Source organism: Ceratotherium simum, chromosome 22, assembly GCF_057802395.1.
Source record: "Ceratotherium simum simum isolate JZ-2026a chromosome 22, ASM5780239v1, whole genome shotgun sequence".
Lineage (NCBI taxonomy): Eukaryota > Metazoa > Chordata > Mammalia > Perissodactyla > Rhinocerotidae > Ceratotherium > Ceratotherium simum.
Genome location: NC_141921.1, coordinates 32,832,232 through 32,850,978, shown reverse-complemented (window position 1 = coordinate 32,850,978; position 18,747 = coordinate 32,832,232). Strand labels below are relative to the sequence as shown.

General features: G+C 49.5%; 2 protein-coding genes across 2 annotated transcripts; both read left to right on the top strand.

Annotated features, from left to right (window-relative positions):
- Positions 1–956: 956 nt before the first annotated feature.
- On the top strand, positions 957–11,875 carry LOC101404011 (elongation factor 1-alpha, somatic form-like). Its single transcript, XM_004425717.3, has 7 exons — positions 957–1,303; positions 4,374–4,553; positions 4,652–4,948; positions 8,644–8,794; positions 8,878–9,134; positions 10,017–10,251; positions 11,552–11,875. The coding sequence occupies exons 1-7, from the start codon at positions 1,160–1,162 to the stop codon at positions 11,671–11,673; spliced, it is 1,386 nt and encodes a 461-aa protein (XP_004425774.1). The 5' UTR covers positions 957–1,159; the 3' UTR covers positions 11,674–11,875.
- Positions 11,876–13,926: 2,051 nt separating this feature from the next.
- RPL11 (ribosomal protein L11) lies at positions 13,927–18,401 on the top strand. Its single transcript, XM_087446573.1, has 6 exons — positions 13,927–13,947; positions 14,700–14,850; positions 16,116–16,222; positions 16,603–16,734; positions 17,789–17,899; positions 18,323–18,401. The coding sequence occupies exons 1-6, from the start codon at positions 13,942–13,944 to the stop codon at positions 18,350–18,352; spliced, it is 537 nt and encodes a 178-aa protein (XP_087302699.1). The 5' UTR covers positions 13,927–13,941; the 3' UTR covers positions 18,353–18,401.
- Positions 18,402–18,747: the final 346 nt, after the last annotated feature.

Below are 18,747 nucleotides of genomic sequence, written 5' to 3'. Positions count from 1 at the left end.
TCAGCCCTGGGGGCAGCCCTTCCCTGAGGGGAGACAGACCCCTCCAGCTCATCTTCCCCTCAGTTCCCACCCTAAATATTCATTCAGCAACCCAGTGCTGGAGGCTGGGACCACAGAGATGAATGTGGCTGGGGCTGGTGTCACGTCCCTTCCTTCCTCCATTTCTTCAGACATTAATTCACAGAGAGGCAGAGCTGGGTTCTGGCTAAGATTCTGGGGTCAGACAACTTGAGTTCCCATCCTAATTCTGCTATTTTCTCATCAATGTGGTCCTGTTCCTGAGCCTCAGTTTCCTAATTTTTCAGACAGAGTTAGGAGTAGCATAAAGGTGATGGTGCATACAGGGGCCAGGGCCTGGGATGTGGTAAGCGGTCATTCCGCATTCACTCAACAAGCTCAAGGTTTGCTACCGATCAGGCTCTGTGCTGGCTGCTGGAGGGGATGAATCCAGTGGTTGGTGATGCCCAGGACCACCCAGGAAGCAGATATGTAAAAAGCTAGAGCCCCCACCCCCTCCCTCCTTCTGCCCCCACCCTTTCCTACGCACACCCTGAATGCCCAGGACAGCGAGTCCAGGACCTCCTCCCGGCCCCAGGTCCCTCCTTTCACCTCCCACCCCTAGGCCTGCCTTTGACCCTTGGGCCACCTCGTAGTGCCCAGTCTGGCACTGGGGGTGGTGGGGAGAGGGTATCAATCAGCATCTCAAAGGCCAGAGGCGCCTCCTTTTGTTGGGCAGCGGCCTCCTCCCCCTCCCCACCTGGAACACGAGAGCCCAGCCCCTGCAAGTTGGGCTGCTGGGCTTTCCCACAGCCAGCAGGAGCCAATGGGACCGTGGGGATGCAAGGGGTGGGCCTGGGATGTGGGCCGTAAAAGGGGGTGGGGCCGGGTGATCGGCCCTAGGTGCGAGGAGGCGTGAGGGGAGGAGCTCTGGAGGTAGGCACATCCTCCGTGGAGCTTGGGGAGAGACCAGAGCATCCTCCCCAGGTGAGAGGTGTTGTGGAGGCCTCCTTCGCCTGCCTTGCCGGCCAACTGTTTTCCTCTCCCATCTCACCCTCTGCTGGCTGAACTGGCCTAGTCCCAAGGAAGGTGAGCTGGGGGCACGGGTGGTCAGTTTTCACCCCAAGCATTCCTGCCCTCCTGTCTCCGAGCAGCCCCCAGCATGGGCAAAGAGAAGACCCACATCAACATCGTGGTCATCGGCCACGTGGACTCGGGCAAGTCCACCACGACTGGGCATCTCATCTACAAATGCGGGGGCATCGACAAGAGGACCATCGACAGGTTTGAGAAGGAGGCCTCCGAGGTGAGGCTGCTCTGCCTGAGCATCCCCTCCTTTCCAGCCTTGGTTTCCCTGGGAGGGATGCCTCATGGTGAGGGAGGGGACAGCCCAGTCCCGCTGAGCACCTGTTGGGCTGGTGGGTGCTTTCCCTTTCCATCGCGCGAGGCAGGTGGTGTGGCTGCCCTTTTCCAGGTGAGGCAAATGAGGCTCAGAGGGTTAAATAGCTTGCCTGAGGGTGGAGCCAAGGTTTAGATTCTAGTGTGACACAGGTGCCACGCCGTATCTCAGGAGGTAAAGCTGCCAACATCCCCATTTAAAAGGAGGAAAAGGATTTATTGGCCATGCATCTACCATGGATCTTGGGGTAGCTCCTCAGGATACAATGGTGAACATAACAAGCCTTGGCCCCCCAGGAGCTCTTGGTCACACACCCGCGTGTCACACAACAAGCTCAGTAACGGTGTGGGTGCTGTGGGAGCCATGGCAGGGATAATGAGCATGGCCTGGGAGGCCCTGAAGATTTCCCAGAGGAAGGGACCTCTGAGCCTTGAGGAAATGGGGAGGGTGTCCGTGAGCCACGAGGAGACCAGAACAGCAGATGCAGAGCCCCTGAGATGGAGAGTGGTTGTTTGATGAGACAGGGACATAGGCCTTGAAAGCCCTGCTTAAGGAGCCTGGCCACGGTCCCTGCAGCCACTAACAGATTGCAAGCATGGGAGTGAAGGGATCAGACAAGTCTTTTAGGAAGAGCCTGCTGGCTGCAGCATAGGGAGAACAGACTAAAGGGCCCAATGCGGGGGGCTGGAAAGCCAGTTAGGAGGTCGTCGCAGCTACCAGGTGAGCAAGGATGGGGCCTGGGCTCAGGCAGCAGCAGTGGGCATAGAGAGTAATGGATGGAGTCCAGGGACATGGAGGTGGGGAGTCCACAGAACTTAGGGGGTAGCTGTAGGCAAGGGGGGAAGAGGGGAAGAGGAGTTGAGGGTGACTCCCAAATTTCTGGCTTGGGAAATTGGATGGCCAGTGAATACCAGAGGCGGAACTGATCTGAGGTCCCAACAAGTCTACTCTTTTTTTTTTTTTGGTGAGGAAGATCAGCCCTGAGCTAACATCTGTTGCCAATCGTCCTTTTTTTGCTAAGGAAGATTGGCCCTGGGCTAACATCCGTGCCCATCTTCCTCTACTTTTCATATGTGGGACGCCGCCACAGCATGGCTTGATAAGCTGCGCGCAGGTCTGCGCCCGGGATCTGACCTGTGAACCCCCAGCCACGGAAGTGGAGCGTGCGAACCCAACCACTATGCCACCAGGCCGGCCCCTAACAAGTCTACTCTAGATGTGTGACATTTGAGGCGTCCTTGGGGCCTTCTGTGCTGATGTCTAGGGGGCAGCTGAATACTGAAGTCTGGAGCTCAGGATGGAAGTCCAGGTTGGAGCCTAGGCTATGGGATGAGCAGGGACATGCTGTGGGAAACGGTGAGGGAAGAGCGCGGGATGGGTGGGGAAAGAGGAACCCATGCGGGAGAATGGAAAGGGAGAGCCAGGGAGGGGGCTGGAAATGGAGTGAGGTGAAGAAGCATCTCAGCAAGATGCGAGTGGTCTGTAGAACCAGCTGCTGCAAAAGCATAAATAGAGAGGATCGAAAAAAGACAGCAACAGGTCATAAATGAGTGCCCTTGGCTACATAGTTCCCATTTTCCTAATCTTGGCTTTCCATGGTGCAGTCAGAATTGTTGCGGGGGCACTTATGTGGCCGGGGCTGTTAAGGAAAGCTTTAGAACCCTGAGAAAAGATGGATTGGTTCATAGCCAATGTGGTAGAAGCATAGCCAAGAAGGTTATGGAAAAACGAATGATCCGATGTTGTGGTTCTCAAACTCTTTGGGGAACTCTTTACACTCTTAAAGGGACCCAAATGAATTTTTGTTTATGTAAACTAGATCTGTCTATATTTACTATATTCAAAATTAAAAATGAGTTTTAAAAATATTTAATTTATTTAAAAATAACGGTAATAAACCCCTTACATATTAACATAAGTATCACATTTTTTTGTGTTTGAAAAGTAACTACTTTCCAAAACAAAAAATCCCAGAGTGGCATTGTCTTACATTTTTGTAGGTATCTTTAATGTCTGGCTTAATAGCAGACAGCTGGATTCTCATATCTACTTCTACATTCAATCTGTTGTGATTTCACATCATGCAGCCTCTAGAAAACACCACGAGGGGACCCTGGACCACTCTTTGAGAACTGCTTATCTAATGTGTATGCTAAACTGATGGGCTTCCTATAGCAGCAAAAGTCAGGATACTTGGTTTATGTCCTCTCTCTTAATGACCTAATCAGTTTTCTTGAGGCCACCTGGTCTCTGGTCTTTCCTCTGCTCCACTCTGCCCCTAGGGCGTAGCACAGTACTCTAGTTAGAGCTGAAATGAACAGATGCCCAGGATCTCTCAGCTCGCAAGTGGTAGTGTGGAGCCTAGACCATTGTGGTAAGCTCCATATGCTACAGACTTTACCAGTGCTGAAGAAAGTTGAACTGAGTCAGGGTCCCAGTACTTATGAGTCATGGCTACCATTTAACATGGACTTGTGGTTAAAAGCTTGAACTTGAGAGTCTGATGCCTTGGGTTCAGATCCCGGCTGTGCTGCTTATGAGCTGTGTGATCTAGGGCTGATCAGTTAATGTCTCTGTTACTTCATCTGTAAAATGGAAATGCTAAAACTTCACTGAGTGGTTGTGAGAATTAATCCGTGTTAAGTGCATAAAACAGCACCGGGTCCATGGTCAACATGCGCTTACGTGTTTGCTATTACTAACTTGAGGGCTTGCTGGTAGTGTGCCAGGCCCCTGTCCCTGTGCCAGGCTAGTCACTTTATCATATGGCCCTGGGTCACTCTGACTCTAAAACCTGCTCTAAAAGAAAAACTTGATTATGCAAGTAACACATTCTATTATTTAAAAATTCAAAGGCATCTCCATACACTGCCACCATGCGCTCTGACTCTCAACTTACTTGGGAACTTTCTTCTTGGTCGATGGGTGGCTTTGGAGGTAGGGGTGACCCTGGGTTTCCCTCCCACTCCTGGCCCAGATGGGCAAAGGCTCCTTCAAGTACGCCTGGGTGCTGGACAAGCTGAAGGCAGAGCGGGAGCGTGGCATCACCATTGACATCTCCCTGTGGAAGTTTGAGACCAAGAAATACTACATCACCATCATCGATGCCCCGGGTCACCGTGACTTCATCAAGAACATGATCACAGGCACCTCGCAGGTATCACGAGGTTTGCCTCGGCCCTGCTCTGGGGGTGGGCAGTGGGTGTCCCAGGCCAGGTCTGAGCTGGGCCTTCCTCTCTCTGTCCCTCGGGCCAGGCAGACTGCGCTGTGCTGATTGTGGCAAGTGGTGTAGGCGAGTTTGAGACGGGCATCTCCAAGAATGGGCAGACTCGTGAGCATGTCCTGCTGGCCTATACGCTGGGCGTGAAGCAGCTCATTGTGGCAGTCAACAAGATGGACATCACAGAGCCTCCTTACAGCAATGCGCGCTTTGAGGAGATCAGCAAGGAGGTGAAGGCCTATATCAAGAAGATCGGTTACAACTCTGAGGCTGTCGCCTTCGTGCCCATATCAGGCTGGCATGGAGACAATATGATAGAACCCAGCACCAAGGTAAGGGCTAGTGGGGCAGGGCCAATTACATGAGACTTTCCAACTCAGATCTTTGAGCTTCTCCTAGAATATAATACCCAGGATTTAGAGTGTGCTTATAGGTCAGTCACTGTGAATGATCTCCATCCCCATGGGACACATGATTTGATCCCCGTTTTACAGATGAACAAACAGAGGTAACTCAAAACTACACGACGAGTAAGCATAGAGCTGCACTGTCCAATGTGGTAGCCACTAGTTACATGTGGCTATTTAAATTATTAAAATTAAATCAAACTCAGTTCCTTGGGCCGGCCCTGTGGCTTGGTGGTTAAGTGCGCGTGCTGCGATGCTGGTGGCCCGGGTTCGGATCCCGGGTGCGCATCGAGGCACCACTTCTCCGTCCATCCTGAGGCCGAGTCCCACATACAGCAACTAGAAGGATGTGCAGCTATGACATACAACTATCTACTGGGGCTTTGGGGGGAAAAAAATAAAATAAATAAAATCTTTAAAAAAAAAAAAAAAAAAAACTCAGTTCCTTAATTGTATTAGCTACATTTCAAGTGTCCAACAACCATATGGGCTACCATATTGGACAGTGCAGTTATAGAATATTTCCATCATTGCGGAAAGTTCTGCAGTGCTGGCAGAGTCTAGAATTCTAGCCCATGCTCACAGCATCTAAGCTATCCTACTTCTCAAGACGGGTTAGGCAGTGTGGGGGCAATATGAGTGTGTCTATGATATAGTCACTGTGCTCATGGATTCGAGAATCTAGAAGGGTTTAAAATTCCTAGATGAGTGTCTCCCTACCAAGGAAGTCCAGCTCTAGCATCAGACCTGTGTTCAAGCCCCAGCTCCATCCCTTGCCCACAGTAGAGAGATTAGTGAGGTGTTAACACTCTGGGCCTTAGGACTCACTTCATGGGGTTGTGAGAATTATCTGAGAGAGACTCCACAAGGGCATCTGTTTATGCATACAGTTGGTGCTCAAGTGCTAACTGCTATCATTTGTTACATCACTAAAGCCTACCTTGTCTATAACTGACTTGAGGATTCTTAACCTTTTCATCCACATGTACATATCTGTCTTTTTCTGATTATAAAAGTAATGTCTAACACTTTTACAATGAGCATTTCATGTAGATATGAAGCATAAACTGCAATCCCATGGCTTGTAGATAACCTAGTTTTCTAGTTCTTTCTAGATGTTCACAGCTGGACTCAAACTATACATAATGTTCTACAGCACTTTATTTTTAAAATTTTTCTTGCTGTTCAAACGTGTTAAATAGTTAATGGGTGTTTTGTATCACCTCTCACAGAGGTACAGTAGTTTGTTTAGCCATGTCCATTATTAAATGAAAATGGTAATTAATGACTGGAGAAATTACTATGTGCCAAACACCAGACTAAGCACTTTACATATACACAACCCCATGAAGAAGGCGTTTATTCCCATGTGAAATAAGAAAATTGGGACACAGTGCAGTTAAGGTCACCAGGTTCTAAGAATGTTGTTTTTAATTTTATTAAAAGCTGCCATAAGCATCTTGGTAAATAAGTCTTTGCATGTGTCCTCGATAGCTTAATTAGAATAAGTTCTTAATGAAACAAAGGGTAGGCATTATTTTGGAGTCTTCTGACATGTACTGCCTAACTGTCCTTGAGAAAGATTAGAAGTGCCATTGGCAATGTGTTCATTTGGATGGTATTTGAACATTAGCACACTGGGCACTGTCCTTGGTGCTGAGGGTACAGCAGTGAATGAGACGCAACTCTGCTCATGGCACCTACTGTCTTGTTGGGAGGGGGGATAATATAGTGGATGATAAGTGCTGAGAAAAATCTAAAAGGTGAAGGGACATGGTATGAGAGAGTTACTTCATATTGGGTGGTCAAGGGGGGCTCTTCTTAAATGACATTAGAGCAGAAATCTGAAGCTTTCGATGCCTGTTTCCCTATACCCTGAGTATTATTAAACGTTTCAGCTGGTGAGATAAGGGGGTTTCATTCTCGTGTCCTTTTGAGCATTTATTAGGCACCTGCTATGTTCTAGATGCTAAAAGAACAAAGCATGCAGCCAGTGGACTAGATAATAGACTTGGGCTTTAGACTCAGCTCTCAAATAATACCTCTGACATCCAAGACCTCAGTTTCTCCATCTTTAAGATGGGGATGATGCCAACTACATAGGCTTGTTGTGTGGGTCTGTGAGTTGCCAAGTTCATCAAACTGAGGAGGCTGGTGTCTGGGGAGTTGACCTCATTATCAACTTCTGGTTTGGCCATTTGCCAGTCATTGGGCCTTGGCCAACCTACTTCTGACCCTCAATTATCCTCTCTGTGAAAAGAAGGAATACTCTTTTTTTTCTTATAAGTTTGAATTTATATAAAATCGCTTATTAAATTTTCTCGAAGCCTCCTATCTTCCCCTCTCTCCCACCCTCTATAATAGTTGAATATTAATAGAATTGGTAGCTTTCTTCCTTCAGCCACCAATTTTTGAGTCCTTGAGGTGTTCTGTGTGGCTTCTATACTGCCTAGCTCTGCTTCTCTTCAATGGAAGAAGGCTTCCGTTTCTGGAACCTTCTTCCCCATCCACCAAAGCCTTCCCTGATCTCCCTTCCCAACTGTTGCACCCATGGCAGTTGCTGCCTCCTCCCCGTCCTGAGAGTCTCACCAAGGACTGAGAGTGACCGTTCACCGAGAGCTTGCTGTGTGTGACCCCAGGGCCGGGGCACCTCTCCCAGGTCCTGCCTTTAACCGTCAGCTGTAGTGCTGAGGTAGGGGCTGGCGTTTCCTTTGACACTGATGGGAGACAGGTTTCAAAGCCTAGAGGTTTATTCAAGAACTCATGGCTGGAAAAGAGGAACTTCATCAGAATTCCAAGAGTCTGCCTGACCTAAGGCCCAAGTGCTGACCAGCTCTGCTGCTTGGTGTTCTGGCCGACCTTAACATCAACCACCTCGGTTCTTTCTGTACCTTGTCTGTCCTGGATTTCCAGTTAACTGATACATCTTTGAGGGCAAGATGATGTCTCTGATGAACTCTGGCCAGGGTTTTTAGAGGAGTAAATATAAAGTCTGCTTAAAAGGCATGTATACAATGTACTGTCATACTGAAAGTCATCCTCCTAGAAGGTCTTATACTCAATAATGCTGCCCTCACGTGCAATTCTGCTCCCTTGGTCTTTAGACCCTGCAGCACATTCTTCAGGGTGCCTCTGTTGGGGAACATCTTAGTCTTCAGAAGGTGTGAGTGTTGGAGTATTTGAGTCTTGTTTTCATTCTTACTCCTCCAGTGCTTACTTAGCTTTGCTGTATGTTAACAAGCACTTTCTCTTCTCTGGACCTCAGTTTCCCCCACCTGTGTAATGCAGATGGAATGAGATCTAAGGGCTATCCAGATTCTAGGAATCTCTGCTTCCTGAAATACGTTGGCTCAACTCAGAGGCCTGTGAGATTTAGTCATTGCCACCATTGAGTGGGCGCATGGTACGTGTCAAGCCTTGCGCTTGGTGGACTGCCTGTGGTCTGTTGTGTCTTTACACTGGTCTGCAAGGTGGGCAGTGATATTGCCGTGGCACAGATGAGGAAGCCGAGGCTGACGATGCATAAAGAAATTGCTTGAGGTCCCATGTTAAGTAAGGGCCAGTACCTGGGACAGGTGCTTTTGGGGCTGCATGAGCTGCACCCTTGGTGGTTTTTCTAGATGCCCTGGTTCAAAGGCTGGAAGATCACCAGGAAGGAAGGGACCATGGCAGGCATGACGCTGCTGGAAGCACTGGACTCCATCGTGCCCCCTGCCCGCCCTATGGACAAGCCCCTGCGGCTGCCCCTGCAGGATGTGTACAAGATTGGGGGTGAGAACATGCCATGTAGGGTACTCGGGTTGGGGGTCCACTGGGGTCTGGCTGCTGATGGCCCGGTTGCTCTGTCCCTCCAGGTATTGGCACTGTGCCTGTGGGCCGGGTGGAAACTGGCTTCCTCAAACCGGGTATGGTGGTGACCTTTGCCCCCTGCAACATCACCACGGAGGTCAAGTCTGTGGAGATGCACCACGAGGCCCTGGCCGAGGCCCTGCCTGGTGATAACGTGGGCTTCAACGTGAAGAACGTGTCCGTGAAGGACATCAGGCGGGGCAACGTGGCAGGGGACAGCAAGAATGACCCGCCCTTAGAGGCGGGGAGCTTCATCTCGCAGGTGAGAAGGCCCACTTAGGAGTGACCTCGTGAGGTGGCCATACTGTCCTGCGAGCAGGATGGGTCACTGGGTCATTCAGGAAGTGGTCACTGAGCACGTACTCTGTGCTGGGCACTTGATGGCAGTGTGGGTAGAGTCAGACAATCTGGGTTAGAGTCCTGACTCTACAGTTTATTTGCTGCTTGTCCTTGAACGAGACAGTGCATTTTGCTGAACCTATTAATTTCCAGAATACAGTCTTGAGGCCTTCAAGTAGAGCAGTTCTCAAACCGGGTGGATTAGAATCACCAGGGAACTGTTTCAAAAATGCAGATTCCTAGGCCTCTCTCCAGTAGTTCTGATTCAATAGGTCTCTGTGGAAACTGGCAATCTGTATGTTTGGAGCTCTCAGGTGTTTTCTTGGCCCAGAGTTAGAATATGAAGCCCTTTCTTAATGCAGTGTCTGACACATTCTTAGATGCATGTGGAGGCTGGTGCTACCTGGCAGTGATCTTGGGAGCATTAAATGAGGTGACGTATAAGACAGCTATCCTGGGGCTGCTTAACAAGTTAGGTAGCTGCTATTATTATAATCCATTTTTCTAAATGGCGGGGAGAAGCAGTACATGTAATGACATCTATGTGTGTAGGTTTTAGTATTACTCATGCTCAGCTCGGCCTCTTCCTATGAAATTTCAGGTAAGTTACTCAGGATCCCTGCTGTGAAAATTAAATTGGGATGCATGAGATTTGCTTTGCATGGAACTTGGTCTACCCTATACATGTTCACACGTTCACTATAATTTACAGCGTGTCCAAGGCACCTGACCGCTTAGCTGGTTAGGGCCACCTCCTTTGAAGGACGGTTGGCCAATGCCCTCCCCGTCCTACCCTGCATTCCAGGTGATCATTCTCAACCATCCCGGCAGCATTGCAGCTGGCTACTCGCCAGTCCTGGACTGCCACACAGCCCACATCGCCTGCAAGTTTGCAGAGCTGAGAGAGAAGATCGACCGGCGCTCGGGCAAGAAGCTGGAAGACAACCCCAAAGCCCTGAAGTCTGGGGACTCAGCTATCGTCCAGATGATCCCGGGCAAGCCCATGTGCGTGGAGAGCTTCTCCGAGTTCCCACCGCTTGGTAAGGCCCAACAGCACCTGGCTGCCAGGGCTGCCCCTTCCTCCTCCTGGCTCCAGGGAGCCAGTTGGCCAATGTGTCACACCTGAGCCAGGTAGCGGAACCTGGTCAGAAGGATCTGAGCGCCAAGTTATCAGGGCACAAAAAGGGAAAGCAGCTTGCCTAGTGACACACAGCAAGGCAGGGGCCACTTTAGAGCCTTGCTACTCAAAGTGTGGTTCGTGGACCAGACATCGCCTGGGAGTGGGTTAGGAATGCAGAATCTCAGGCTCCATCCAGACCTGCTGAACTCAGATCTGCATTTTAACAAGACCCCAGGTAACTGGGATGCACATCAGTGTGAGAAGCACTGACGGAGAGGAGGGGAATAGAGCAGAGATTAGTAGGGACTTTCTTTTTCCTTCCTTCTCTCTATTGAGTAGCTTTCAAACCTGGTGGATTACCAGAACCATTCATGGAGACCATTAAACCCAGAGGCTCAGGCCCTGATAGACTTACCTGGTCAAGGCTGCAATGTAGGGGTCTGTTTCTTAGATTCCCCAAGTAAGCTATGCATGGCTGGGCTTCAACCATTAACCTAGACCGTTCTGAACTCAAATATGTAGGGAGTAGGCACTTATATGAAGGGCTAGATGTTAGATATTTACAAATAAACAAGTCCCTGCCCTCAGGGTCTCCCAGTTAATGGGGAAGGGGGTAAATTTCAAAAGGCTAATTTTAGAGGTGGGCCAAAGAGGCTGCTACATGAATCTTGCAATGCTGGGTTAGTTCCTCCTATCTCTTCCAAAAATCCTGAGGCTTGAAGCCAGGTGCCAAAGCCTTTCCCTCCACAGTTTGAAGTTAGGGGAGCATTCAAGAACCCCCAGAAGCAACTGCCAGATTCACGGTTGAATGTAAATGAGATCCATCCCCTGGGCTGTAATGGGCACAGAGAAGGTGCTGGTTGCCTGGCGGCTGGGGGCATTAGTACAGTAGGGTGGTGGGTGCACCGAAGCAAAGCTCCCCTGTGACCTTTATTTATGCAAGCAGGACAGTGAAGTGGCTGAGAATATAAGCACTGGTGTGAGACTTCTGGGTTTTCAACCATTAAAGCCAGGTGACCTTCAACTTCTGTGTCTCAGTTTTCTTATCTGTAAAAGAGAGAACAATAATGAGATTTACTGAGAGTTGTTGGGAGAATTAATGAGCCTATAAGTAGATCTCAAAGTATCACTTACACGGCTCACTTGACTTCCTGTGCAGGTGTCCCATAGCTATGCCCTGGCAGTGTTCCCCACTTGTTTCTCTGCATTCTGTGTCCTAGGTCGCTTCGCTGTGCGTGACATGAGGCAGACGGTGGCTGTCGGGGTCATCAAGGCTGTGGAGAAAAAAGCAGCGTCTGGTGGCAGAGTCACCAAGTCAGCCGTGAAGGCGGCCAGGAAGTGAGTGGTGACAGCTCCTTCTGGGCCCTGCAGGCCACAGGCAGCCCACACGGAGCCACACCTGGGAAAGAGCGGGTCAAGGAGAAGCCTTGGACTTGCTCTTCTCTTGCCTGAACTGTCGTAAATGTGCCCCTGCTCACGCAGGTTTCCTTTTGTGGATGAGTTTGAGGTCTGGGAATAAAGCACAGCACGTCTTTTTGCCTCTGCTTCTGCTGACCTTGGTGTCTTGAGCCAGGAGGACACAGGTGGGGTGCTGGGTCTGCTTCTGCCCCTCTGCCTGCCTTCTGGGGGCCTGACTGGTGCAAGCAGCAGAGAGCTGGGGTCACAGGGAGGAAGAGGTGTAGAGGGGAAACCTTTGGCCTGGACCTTGTTCATCAGCTCCTAGAACAGGACTGGGCTCTGGTCTCAGACTGCCTGATTTAAATAGTGTCTATAAAAGTCACTAAACTTCTGTGTAGCCTTGTCTGCTCAAATGTAAAACGGGAAAACAGTGACAGTATCTGCCTCCACAGGGATGTTGAAGATTAAGTGAACCAGTAGTGCCTGCTGGACATGATAAACTAGCTATTAATGAGCTACTCCAGTTGACATGGTGTGGGCGCCGGAACCAAGAGAGAGCTATCCTGAGGAAGTTCTGTCGGAGAAAAGTTAGGGAAGGGAAAGGAATGAGACTGAGTTTGGAGAATGAGCTCTGTGTTATATCTTTGTAGGTACGTGTTTCCCTCAGGTTATTTTCTGCACTTTGACAATTTCAGAGTTACAGATAAGTTGCAAGAAGTCCCATGTATCCTTCACCCAGATTCCCCAAATCTTAAATTTACCACATTTGCTTTATCCTTTTCACTCTAAATATACATTTTTTTTTCTGAACCATTTGAGAGTAAGCTGCAGACATAATGCCCCTTTACCCCCAATACTGAATGTGTATTTTTTAAACCCAAGGGCATTCTTATATACCCAAGGTCAAGTAATCAGAATGAGGGCATTAAATTAACATGGGTACATTTCTGAAGTCTACAGACCTGTCCCAATAACATACTTGACAGCAAAAGAAAATCCAGGATCATGTGTTGCATTCAATTGTCTTATCTCTTTAGCACAAGTTTTGAAGCAGCTCCTCTGTTGGGTCTGGCCTTCCCAGAGGTCTGGCTGGGGGCCCAGCTCTAGGCTAGCTGGTGGTGCTCTATGGAGGAGGCTCAAAAGAGGGGTCTTTTGTCTTCGCCCTCCTCCATCAGCCTAGCTTCCCAGAAGTGCCCTTTTGTCCCTACAGGGAGGGCCTGGGGGCTTCTGCCTCCCCTATGATGATAAGAGAAGGGGATTACAGCAGCAGAGGGAAGCGGCTTGGCTCCTTTTCCACCAAGGCCCTGTATGTTCTCCTTTTCCCATTTGTTCCTGTGAAAGAAACTGGCTGACTCAAGGCCGGCTTCTACCTGGGATGCGGATCCTGGCACTCCCTTGGGTCCTGCTGCTGAGGATTTAGTGCAAACCAGAGAGCCCTATTGTTGTCTGAGACTGGAGTCCTTGTCTGTCAGAGACTAATCTGCCAGCCACCTTTGTGCCTGCAGGATAACCATCTCTTGATGACATACCATATGTAACATTTTGTGGGGAGGGGTGTTGCTTGGATAGAGTGCATTTATATTAACAAGAGTAACCACTTATTGTGGGCTTATTATGTGCTCTACACGATTACGTCATTTAATTTTCACAACAATCTCATGTGATATGAGTACCTAATTTAAAGATGAAGAAAACTGTGGCTGAAAGAGGTTTAATTAGTAATCTGCCCCAGGTCACATAGCTATGAGCTAGCCAAGACAGGACCACATCTGCCTATCTTCATAGCTCGGGATTCTTAAACCACCACTCAGTTCTAACTGTATAAGTTCCATTTGTTTACATTGTTACAGAATAAATTATTTTGCTTTATAGTTTGCATAATTGAGTTAATGTAGTTCCGCCTGTTTCATCACGCAAGAACCACCAAGTCCTGAGACTGTGGGAGGGAAGGGCGTCAATGGGCACTGGAAGCTCGAGGAAATGCCAGTTCAGGGAGCTTTAAACATTATTTTTGGAAAACCCCGGTCCCAGTCTTCAGCCTGCGTCGCCTGCAGTTGCTAGCAGTATCCACGCGGGGGCGCCGGCGCCGCGCTGCTCCAGACGCGCCTCTCTTCCTCTCCCTCATCTCTCTGGTGAGCTTGGGATAAAAGCCCGCCTCCTGGCCCATGAGGCCCTGGGCCGGAAGCTTCACTTTCTCTTCCTGTTTCCCACCATGGCGGTAAGTAGCTGATGCTGGGGTTTGCTTCCCTTCATCCATCTCCATCCACGGCCCGCCGAGCCCGCGGGGGCTGCGGAGCCTGTGGCCCGAGGAGAACGGACTCCGCAGTGCTGGCCGTGCCGAACCTGGCAGAGCCATGTGGCCTGAGGGCGCGGACCTGGACCCTGTCGCCCTTTCTCCCGCCCTCCTAGGAGCGGGCTCGGGGCCGCCGCCCGCCGGGCTCAGAAGCGCGGCCCGTAGGCTGCAGCGAGGGCGAGTGGAGCGCACGGAGGGGTGTGGGACACGGGGCCCGGACCTGTTTCCGTTCCCGGGGGCTGCAGACGCGCGCGGTGCTCGGGACTCTCAGCCGGTTCCTCCGCTTCGGGAGGGCGCCGCCAAGCTGCCCTGGAACGGGGTGGGCGACGTCGCACCACGTGCTTGCTGAGCAGTTACGTGCTGTTTCTGCCCCCCTCCCCCGTCGGCCTTTTACGAGGCGCGCTCCTGTCACCCTGCACGTTGAGTCCCTTGGGGTTCGTCCTCAGTGTCCAGGTGGCTGTCCTGTTTCTGCTCCCCCATTCTTCAGTGGGGGAGGAGAAACAAGATCCCGAGCTGTCGTCTTGATGCCTCGCAGACAGACGCGGTGGTACCTTGTTCTTAACCCCTCGGCCTTTGTTGCGATTCGGGATGGGCAGACACCAGTAGGCCGTGTAGGAAAATGCTGGGCTGGCGGTGGCGGGGTTGAGGGTGTTGACTCCTGCGCTTCCCTGTTGCAGCAGGATCAAGGTGAGAAGGAGAACCCCATGCGGGAGCTTCGCATCCGCAAGCTCTGCCTCAACATCTGCGTGGGGGAGAGTGGGGACAGACTGACGCGGGCAGCCAAGGTGCTGGAGCAGCTCACCGGCCAGACCCCGGTGTTCTCCAAGGGTGAGTGGGGGCCGGCGCGGGGGGACTGGCCGCTCTGCCCGCCTGGGTGTTTCTGAACTGCTTCGCTGTCAAGCCTGTTGAGTGTCCCTTTTGAAAGTGTCAAAGTCGGCACCCCTTAAAAGCATTCCCTTCCTGAGCTACCCCAGAAGTATCTTTTCAAGATTGGGTGTGGCGTTGGAATACCAGATTTTACTAGCCCAAGTAAAGATTTTCCAGGTACCGGGGATGAGGCGGAGTGGAAATGGTGGGAGTGCAGTGCATGGTGTTAGGTCTGATAAGCAGTTAGGCTTACACAGGCTCCGTTAGGAGCAGGGCTGTGTACCTGGACTAACTGGGTTCAAATACTGGCTCCACCACTTGCTCGTCTGTGACTTTGGCCTCTGTGGACTTAAGCTGCTTACTTGCACAAAAGGAAAGATGATGCTTGCTTTATAAGATTGTGGAGAACGGAATGAGTTAGTGTATATGAAATACCTGCTACATATCAAGCACAATGTAGGCGTTGTTATTGTTTTGTTACTTTTTTATTTTTCAAGTTTCATTGAGGCCGGCCCGGTGGTGTAGCGGTAAAGTGCGCGCGCTCCGCTGCGGCGGCGCAGGGTTCGGATCCCAGGCGCGCACCGACGCACTGCTTGTCGGGCCATGCTGTGGTGGCGTTTCATATAAAGTGGAGGAAGATGGGTACGGATGTTAGCCCAGCGCCCGTCTTCCTCAGCAAAAAGAGGATTGGCAGATGTTAGTTCAGTTTGTGATCTTCTTCACACACAAAAAAAAAAGTTTCATTGTTTTAGGATAGTGGAATATGACAAGTTTCTTGGGTTCAGATCCTGCCAGTTATTATCAACTGTGATCTTGGGCAAGTGAATCTCGCACAATCTCATCTGTAAAATGGGGATAACGGTACAGTAAGGTTTTAGCAAATATTAGCTGTTACCAATGTTTTGTTTTCTTTAGAACACAGTTATCTTTTTTTCTGGGGACCTATTCTGGTTGTGAACTTGCTGTTCCTGAGACTTAGACATTGTGACTTGGAGCTCTTAATTGCTTGAGGATGGCTGAATGACTTGGAGGTTGGAAAATCACTTTCCTCTGTTAAACAGATGAGACCAGTATAACAGATGTAGGTGACACTGGTTAGAACAGCACCATTTAGAGTAGATTGATACTTAATGTCTCTTTGGAGTTGTGGGGATGATGTTGTGGGGAAGAGGTGAGTGCAGTGGGAGTGTGACAACACCTGACTCCTTGTTACCCCCTGCCTGCAGCCAGATACACCGTCAGATCCTTTGGCATCAGGAGAAATGAAAAGATTGCCGTCCACTGCACAGTCCGTGGGGCCAAGGCAGAGGAAATCTTGGAGAAAGGTCTAAAGGTGAGGCTGATCCCATCGTGGGGTGATACTGGAGTGCCAGCTTAACACATGTAGATAATTATAGTGGCAGTAGTTACACAATGTACTGTCTTTGGTGGTCTGATTTTTTTTTTCTAAAGTTCTGAAGGGCTTTTCCTGCACTCGGCAGGGTTAACCTGTATTTGATCCTTTCTCTGGGTTTTTCCCTGCCCTTTGAAAGTTGGGAGAGTTCTATAAAATCCATAGTTGGGATGTGATTGGTGTACTGGGGAAATCAGATTTTGTTCCTGGCCCAGTTGAGTCGAATTAGATTTCTGGGTGCTGAGTGTTGCAGGCTAAGCTAATTATTTGGGGGGAATTTGAGTTGACAAGGAGTGTGATGGCTGCATGTTTCTCCTCAGGTGCGAGAGTATGAGTTAAGAAAAAATAACTTCTCAGATACTGGAAACTTTGGTTTTGGAATTCAAGAACACATCGATCTGGGGATCAAATATGACCCGAGCATTGGTATCTACGGCCTGGACTTCTACGTGGTATGAATATTCAGTCTTTTCCACTCCTGGTCTGTGAGGACAGTGGAATCGCCTTTATTTCATATGTGCTATCTTGATGTTCAAATGTTGGACTGAAGCTTTGAGTGTTGTCTGCTTTTGTCTTCTCCCCCTTGGGAAGATGTGCCTTATTTGTGGCAGGTGTAGGGAGGGATCCAGCACTGAACTAGGTAGATAAGATCTTGCTTTTGTGAAGCTTACAGTGTAAGCTCTAGGAAGCACTGATAAGGTTAAAGGTAGATGAAGGAAACTATTCCATCCAGCCACTGAATTGAAAATTTGAGAGTGTATGGTGCTGCATTTGGCATGTGGTTTGGCTGCACTGAGGCTGCCATTTCCCAGCTCCTTCCCTTAGACCTTGGGGATTGGGTGGCTTTCCATCCAGAGGATATAGAAGCTGGTTTGGTGGTGCAGCTGTTGCTCAGGATGGGAATTTCAATGTAGAAATAACCATTTGTGTTCCTGCAATGTTTTGGTGCAACCATAAAACTAAATAACAAAAATCAGAAGTCTTGACTAGTATGGAACCTGAATGATGGCTGCACTCTCATTAGATTTGAATAGTCAAACAGTAATGAGAACTGGGTGCTCACAGGGAGTTTGGGAACAGCAAATCTTTAAGAAGCACTTTTGACCTGAAGCAGAATGAGGGAAATGTAACAATTTCTTTGTGCTTCTCAGAATTTGAAGTTTTCTGTAGTGCACATGTTGTAGTAAGATGTTTTTTAATGTTACTTTTAAAAATAAAAGTGCTTTGGAGATGGGAGAGCAGTGGTGGAGAATCCTTAGCTACCATTGGAAGTTAGGAAGGGGGGAGGTGTTGCAGGTTCCAGCCTCCAAAGCAAACGTATAGTATGGTGGTGTGTTGTCCAGGATGCTGGTAACTGTTCCATGAGACACTGAGATCATGAGTCTCTTGCTCCAGAATTCGTTGGGCCACAGGTGACTCTTGAAGATCAGTCTCCAATGTGTGAGTCTTGTCCATCTGCTCTTGACTCTGAGCTGGCTAGGTGACTGTTGGTTATTCCTGGGACAGGTGCTGGGTAGGCCAGGTTTCAGCATCGCAGACAAGAAGCGCAGGACAGGCTGCATTGGGGCCAAACACAGAATCAGCAAAGAGGAGGCCATGCGCTGGTTCCAACAGAAGGTAAAGCTGATTTATCAGGTGGAGTGGTGGAATGTGGTGTTGGTGAATGGTGTTGGGCTTTGGGGATGCAAAATGTAGCAGCTCTAAAGATAGAATATTTGGGCACCTTGGCAAATGGGGGCTTCAGGGTTGGTGGTTTAAAAGAACGCCCAGAACCAGGCCTTCTCCCCACCCCCATGAATGCAGGTGGCTGGGAGGGGAGGAATATAGCTTTAATAGGAGCCCCTTTTTTCTCGGGGTATAGTGCAGTTAAGCACAGCGTAGTAGTTATTAAAACTGGCCGGTTTCCTGTTTAGTCCAGAAGGGATATGGGATTCAGAGCCGAAGTTCATGTTGCAGATTTGAATTTTCAAGCGTTAGCCATTGCTGCAATCTTTGCTGTTGCCTCCTGTTCTGAAAAAAATAAAATCTCTTCTCTTTCAGTATGATGGGATCATCCTTCCTGGCAAATAAATTCCCGTTTCTATCCAAAAGGCCAATAAAAAGTTTTCAGTGAAATGTACATTACTGTTGTGTATTCTGTGAAAGGAGCCTGGCCATATTCAAGTCCTTGGACCTCAAGCCACTTAAAGCTTCGATGGGAATAGCTGGTAACAACCCTGTCATCCTCTGATTGGATGCCAGTGTTTGCGGCAAATCCAAGCCTGAGCTTCGCAGCATTGCCTGTGCCCACCACACCCTTGTTGTTGGGCTGTGGTGCAGTAGTCCCCTGGAAACTGATCTTAGAGGGGAGGGGACGCTTGGGGCTGGGGTTTGAGTTTAGAGCCTTAATTAAAGGTGGGGTGCCGTGCTCCTGTGTGCCGGGAGGCTCTCCTCTATTCGCTGATTCTCTTCTTCACTAGAGATTT

Coding starts and splice junctions, on each gene's coding strand:
- LOC101404011 (XM_004425717.3), top strand. CDS start 1,160: ATGGGCAAAGAGAAGACCCACATCAACATCGTGGTCATCGGCCACGTG. Junction 1,304..4,373: donor TTGAGAAGGAGGCCTCCGAG/GTGAGGCTGCTC, acceptor CTCCTGGCCCAG/ATGGGCAAAGGCTCCTTCAA. Junction 4,554..4,651: donor TGATCACAGGCACCTCGCAG/GTATCACGAGGT, acceptor CCCTCGGGCCAG/GCAGACTGCGCTGTGCTGAT.
- RPL11 (XM_087446573.1), top strand. Junction 14,851..16,115: donor GACCCCGGTGTTCTCCAAGG/GTGAGTGGGGGC, acceptor CCCTGCCTGCAG/CCAGATACACCGTCAGATCC. Junction 16,735..17,788: donor ACGGCCTGGACTTCTACGTG/GTATGAATATTC, acceptor TTCCTGGGACAG/GTGCTGGGTAGGCCAGGTTT.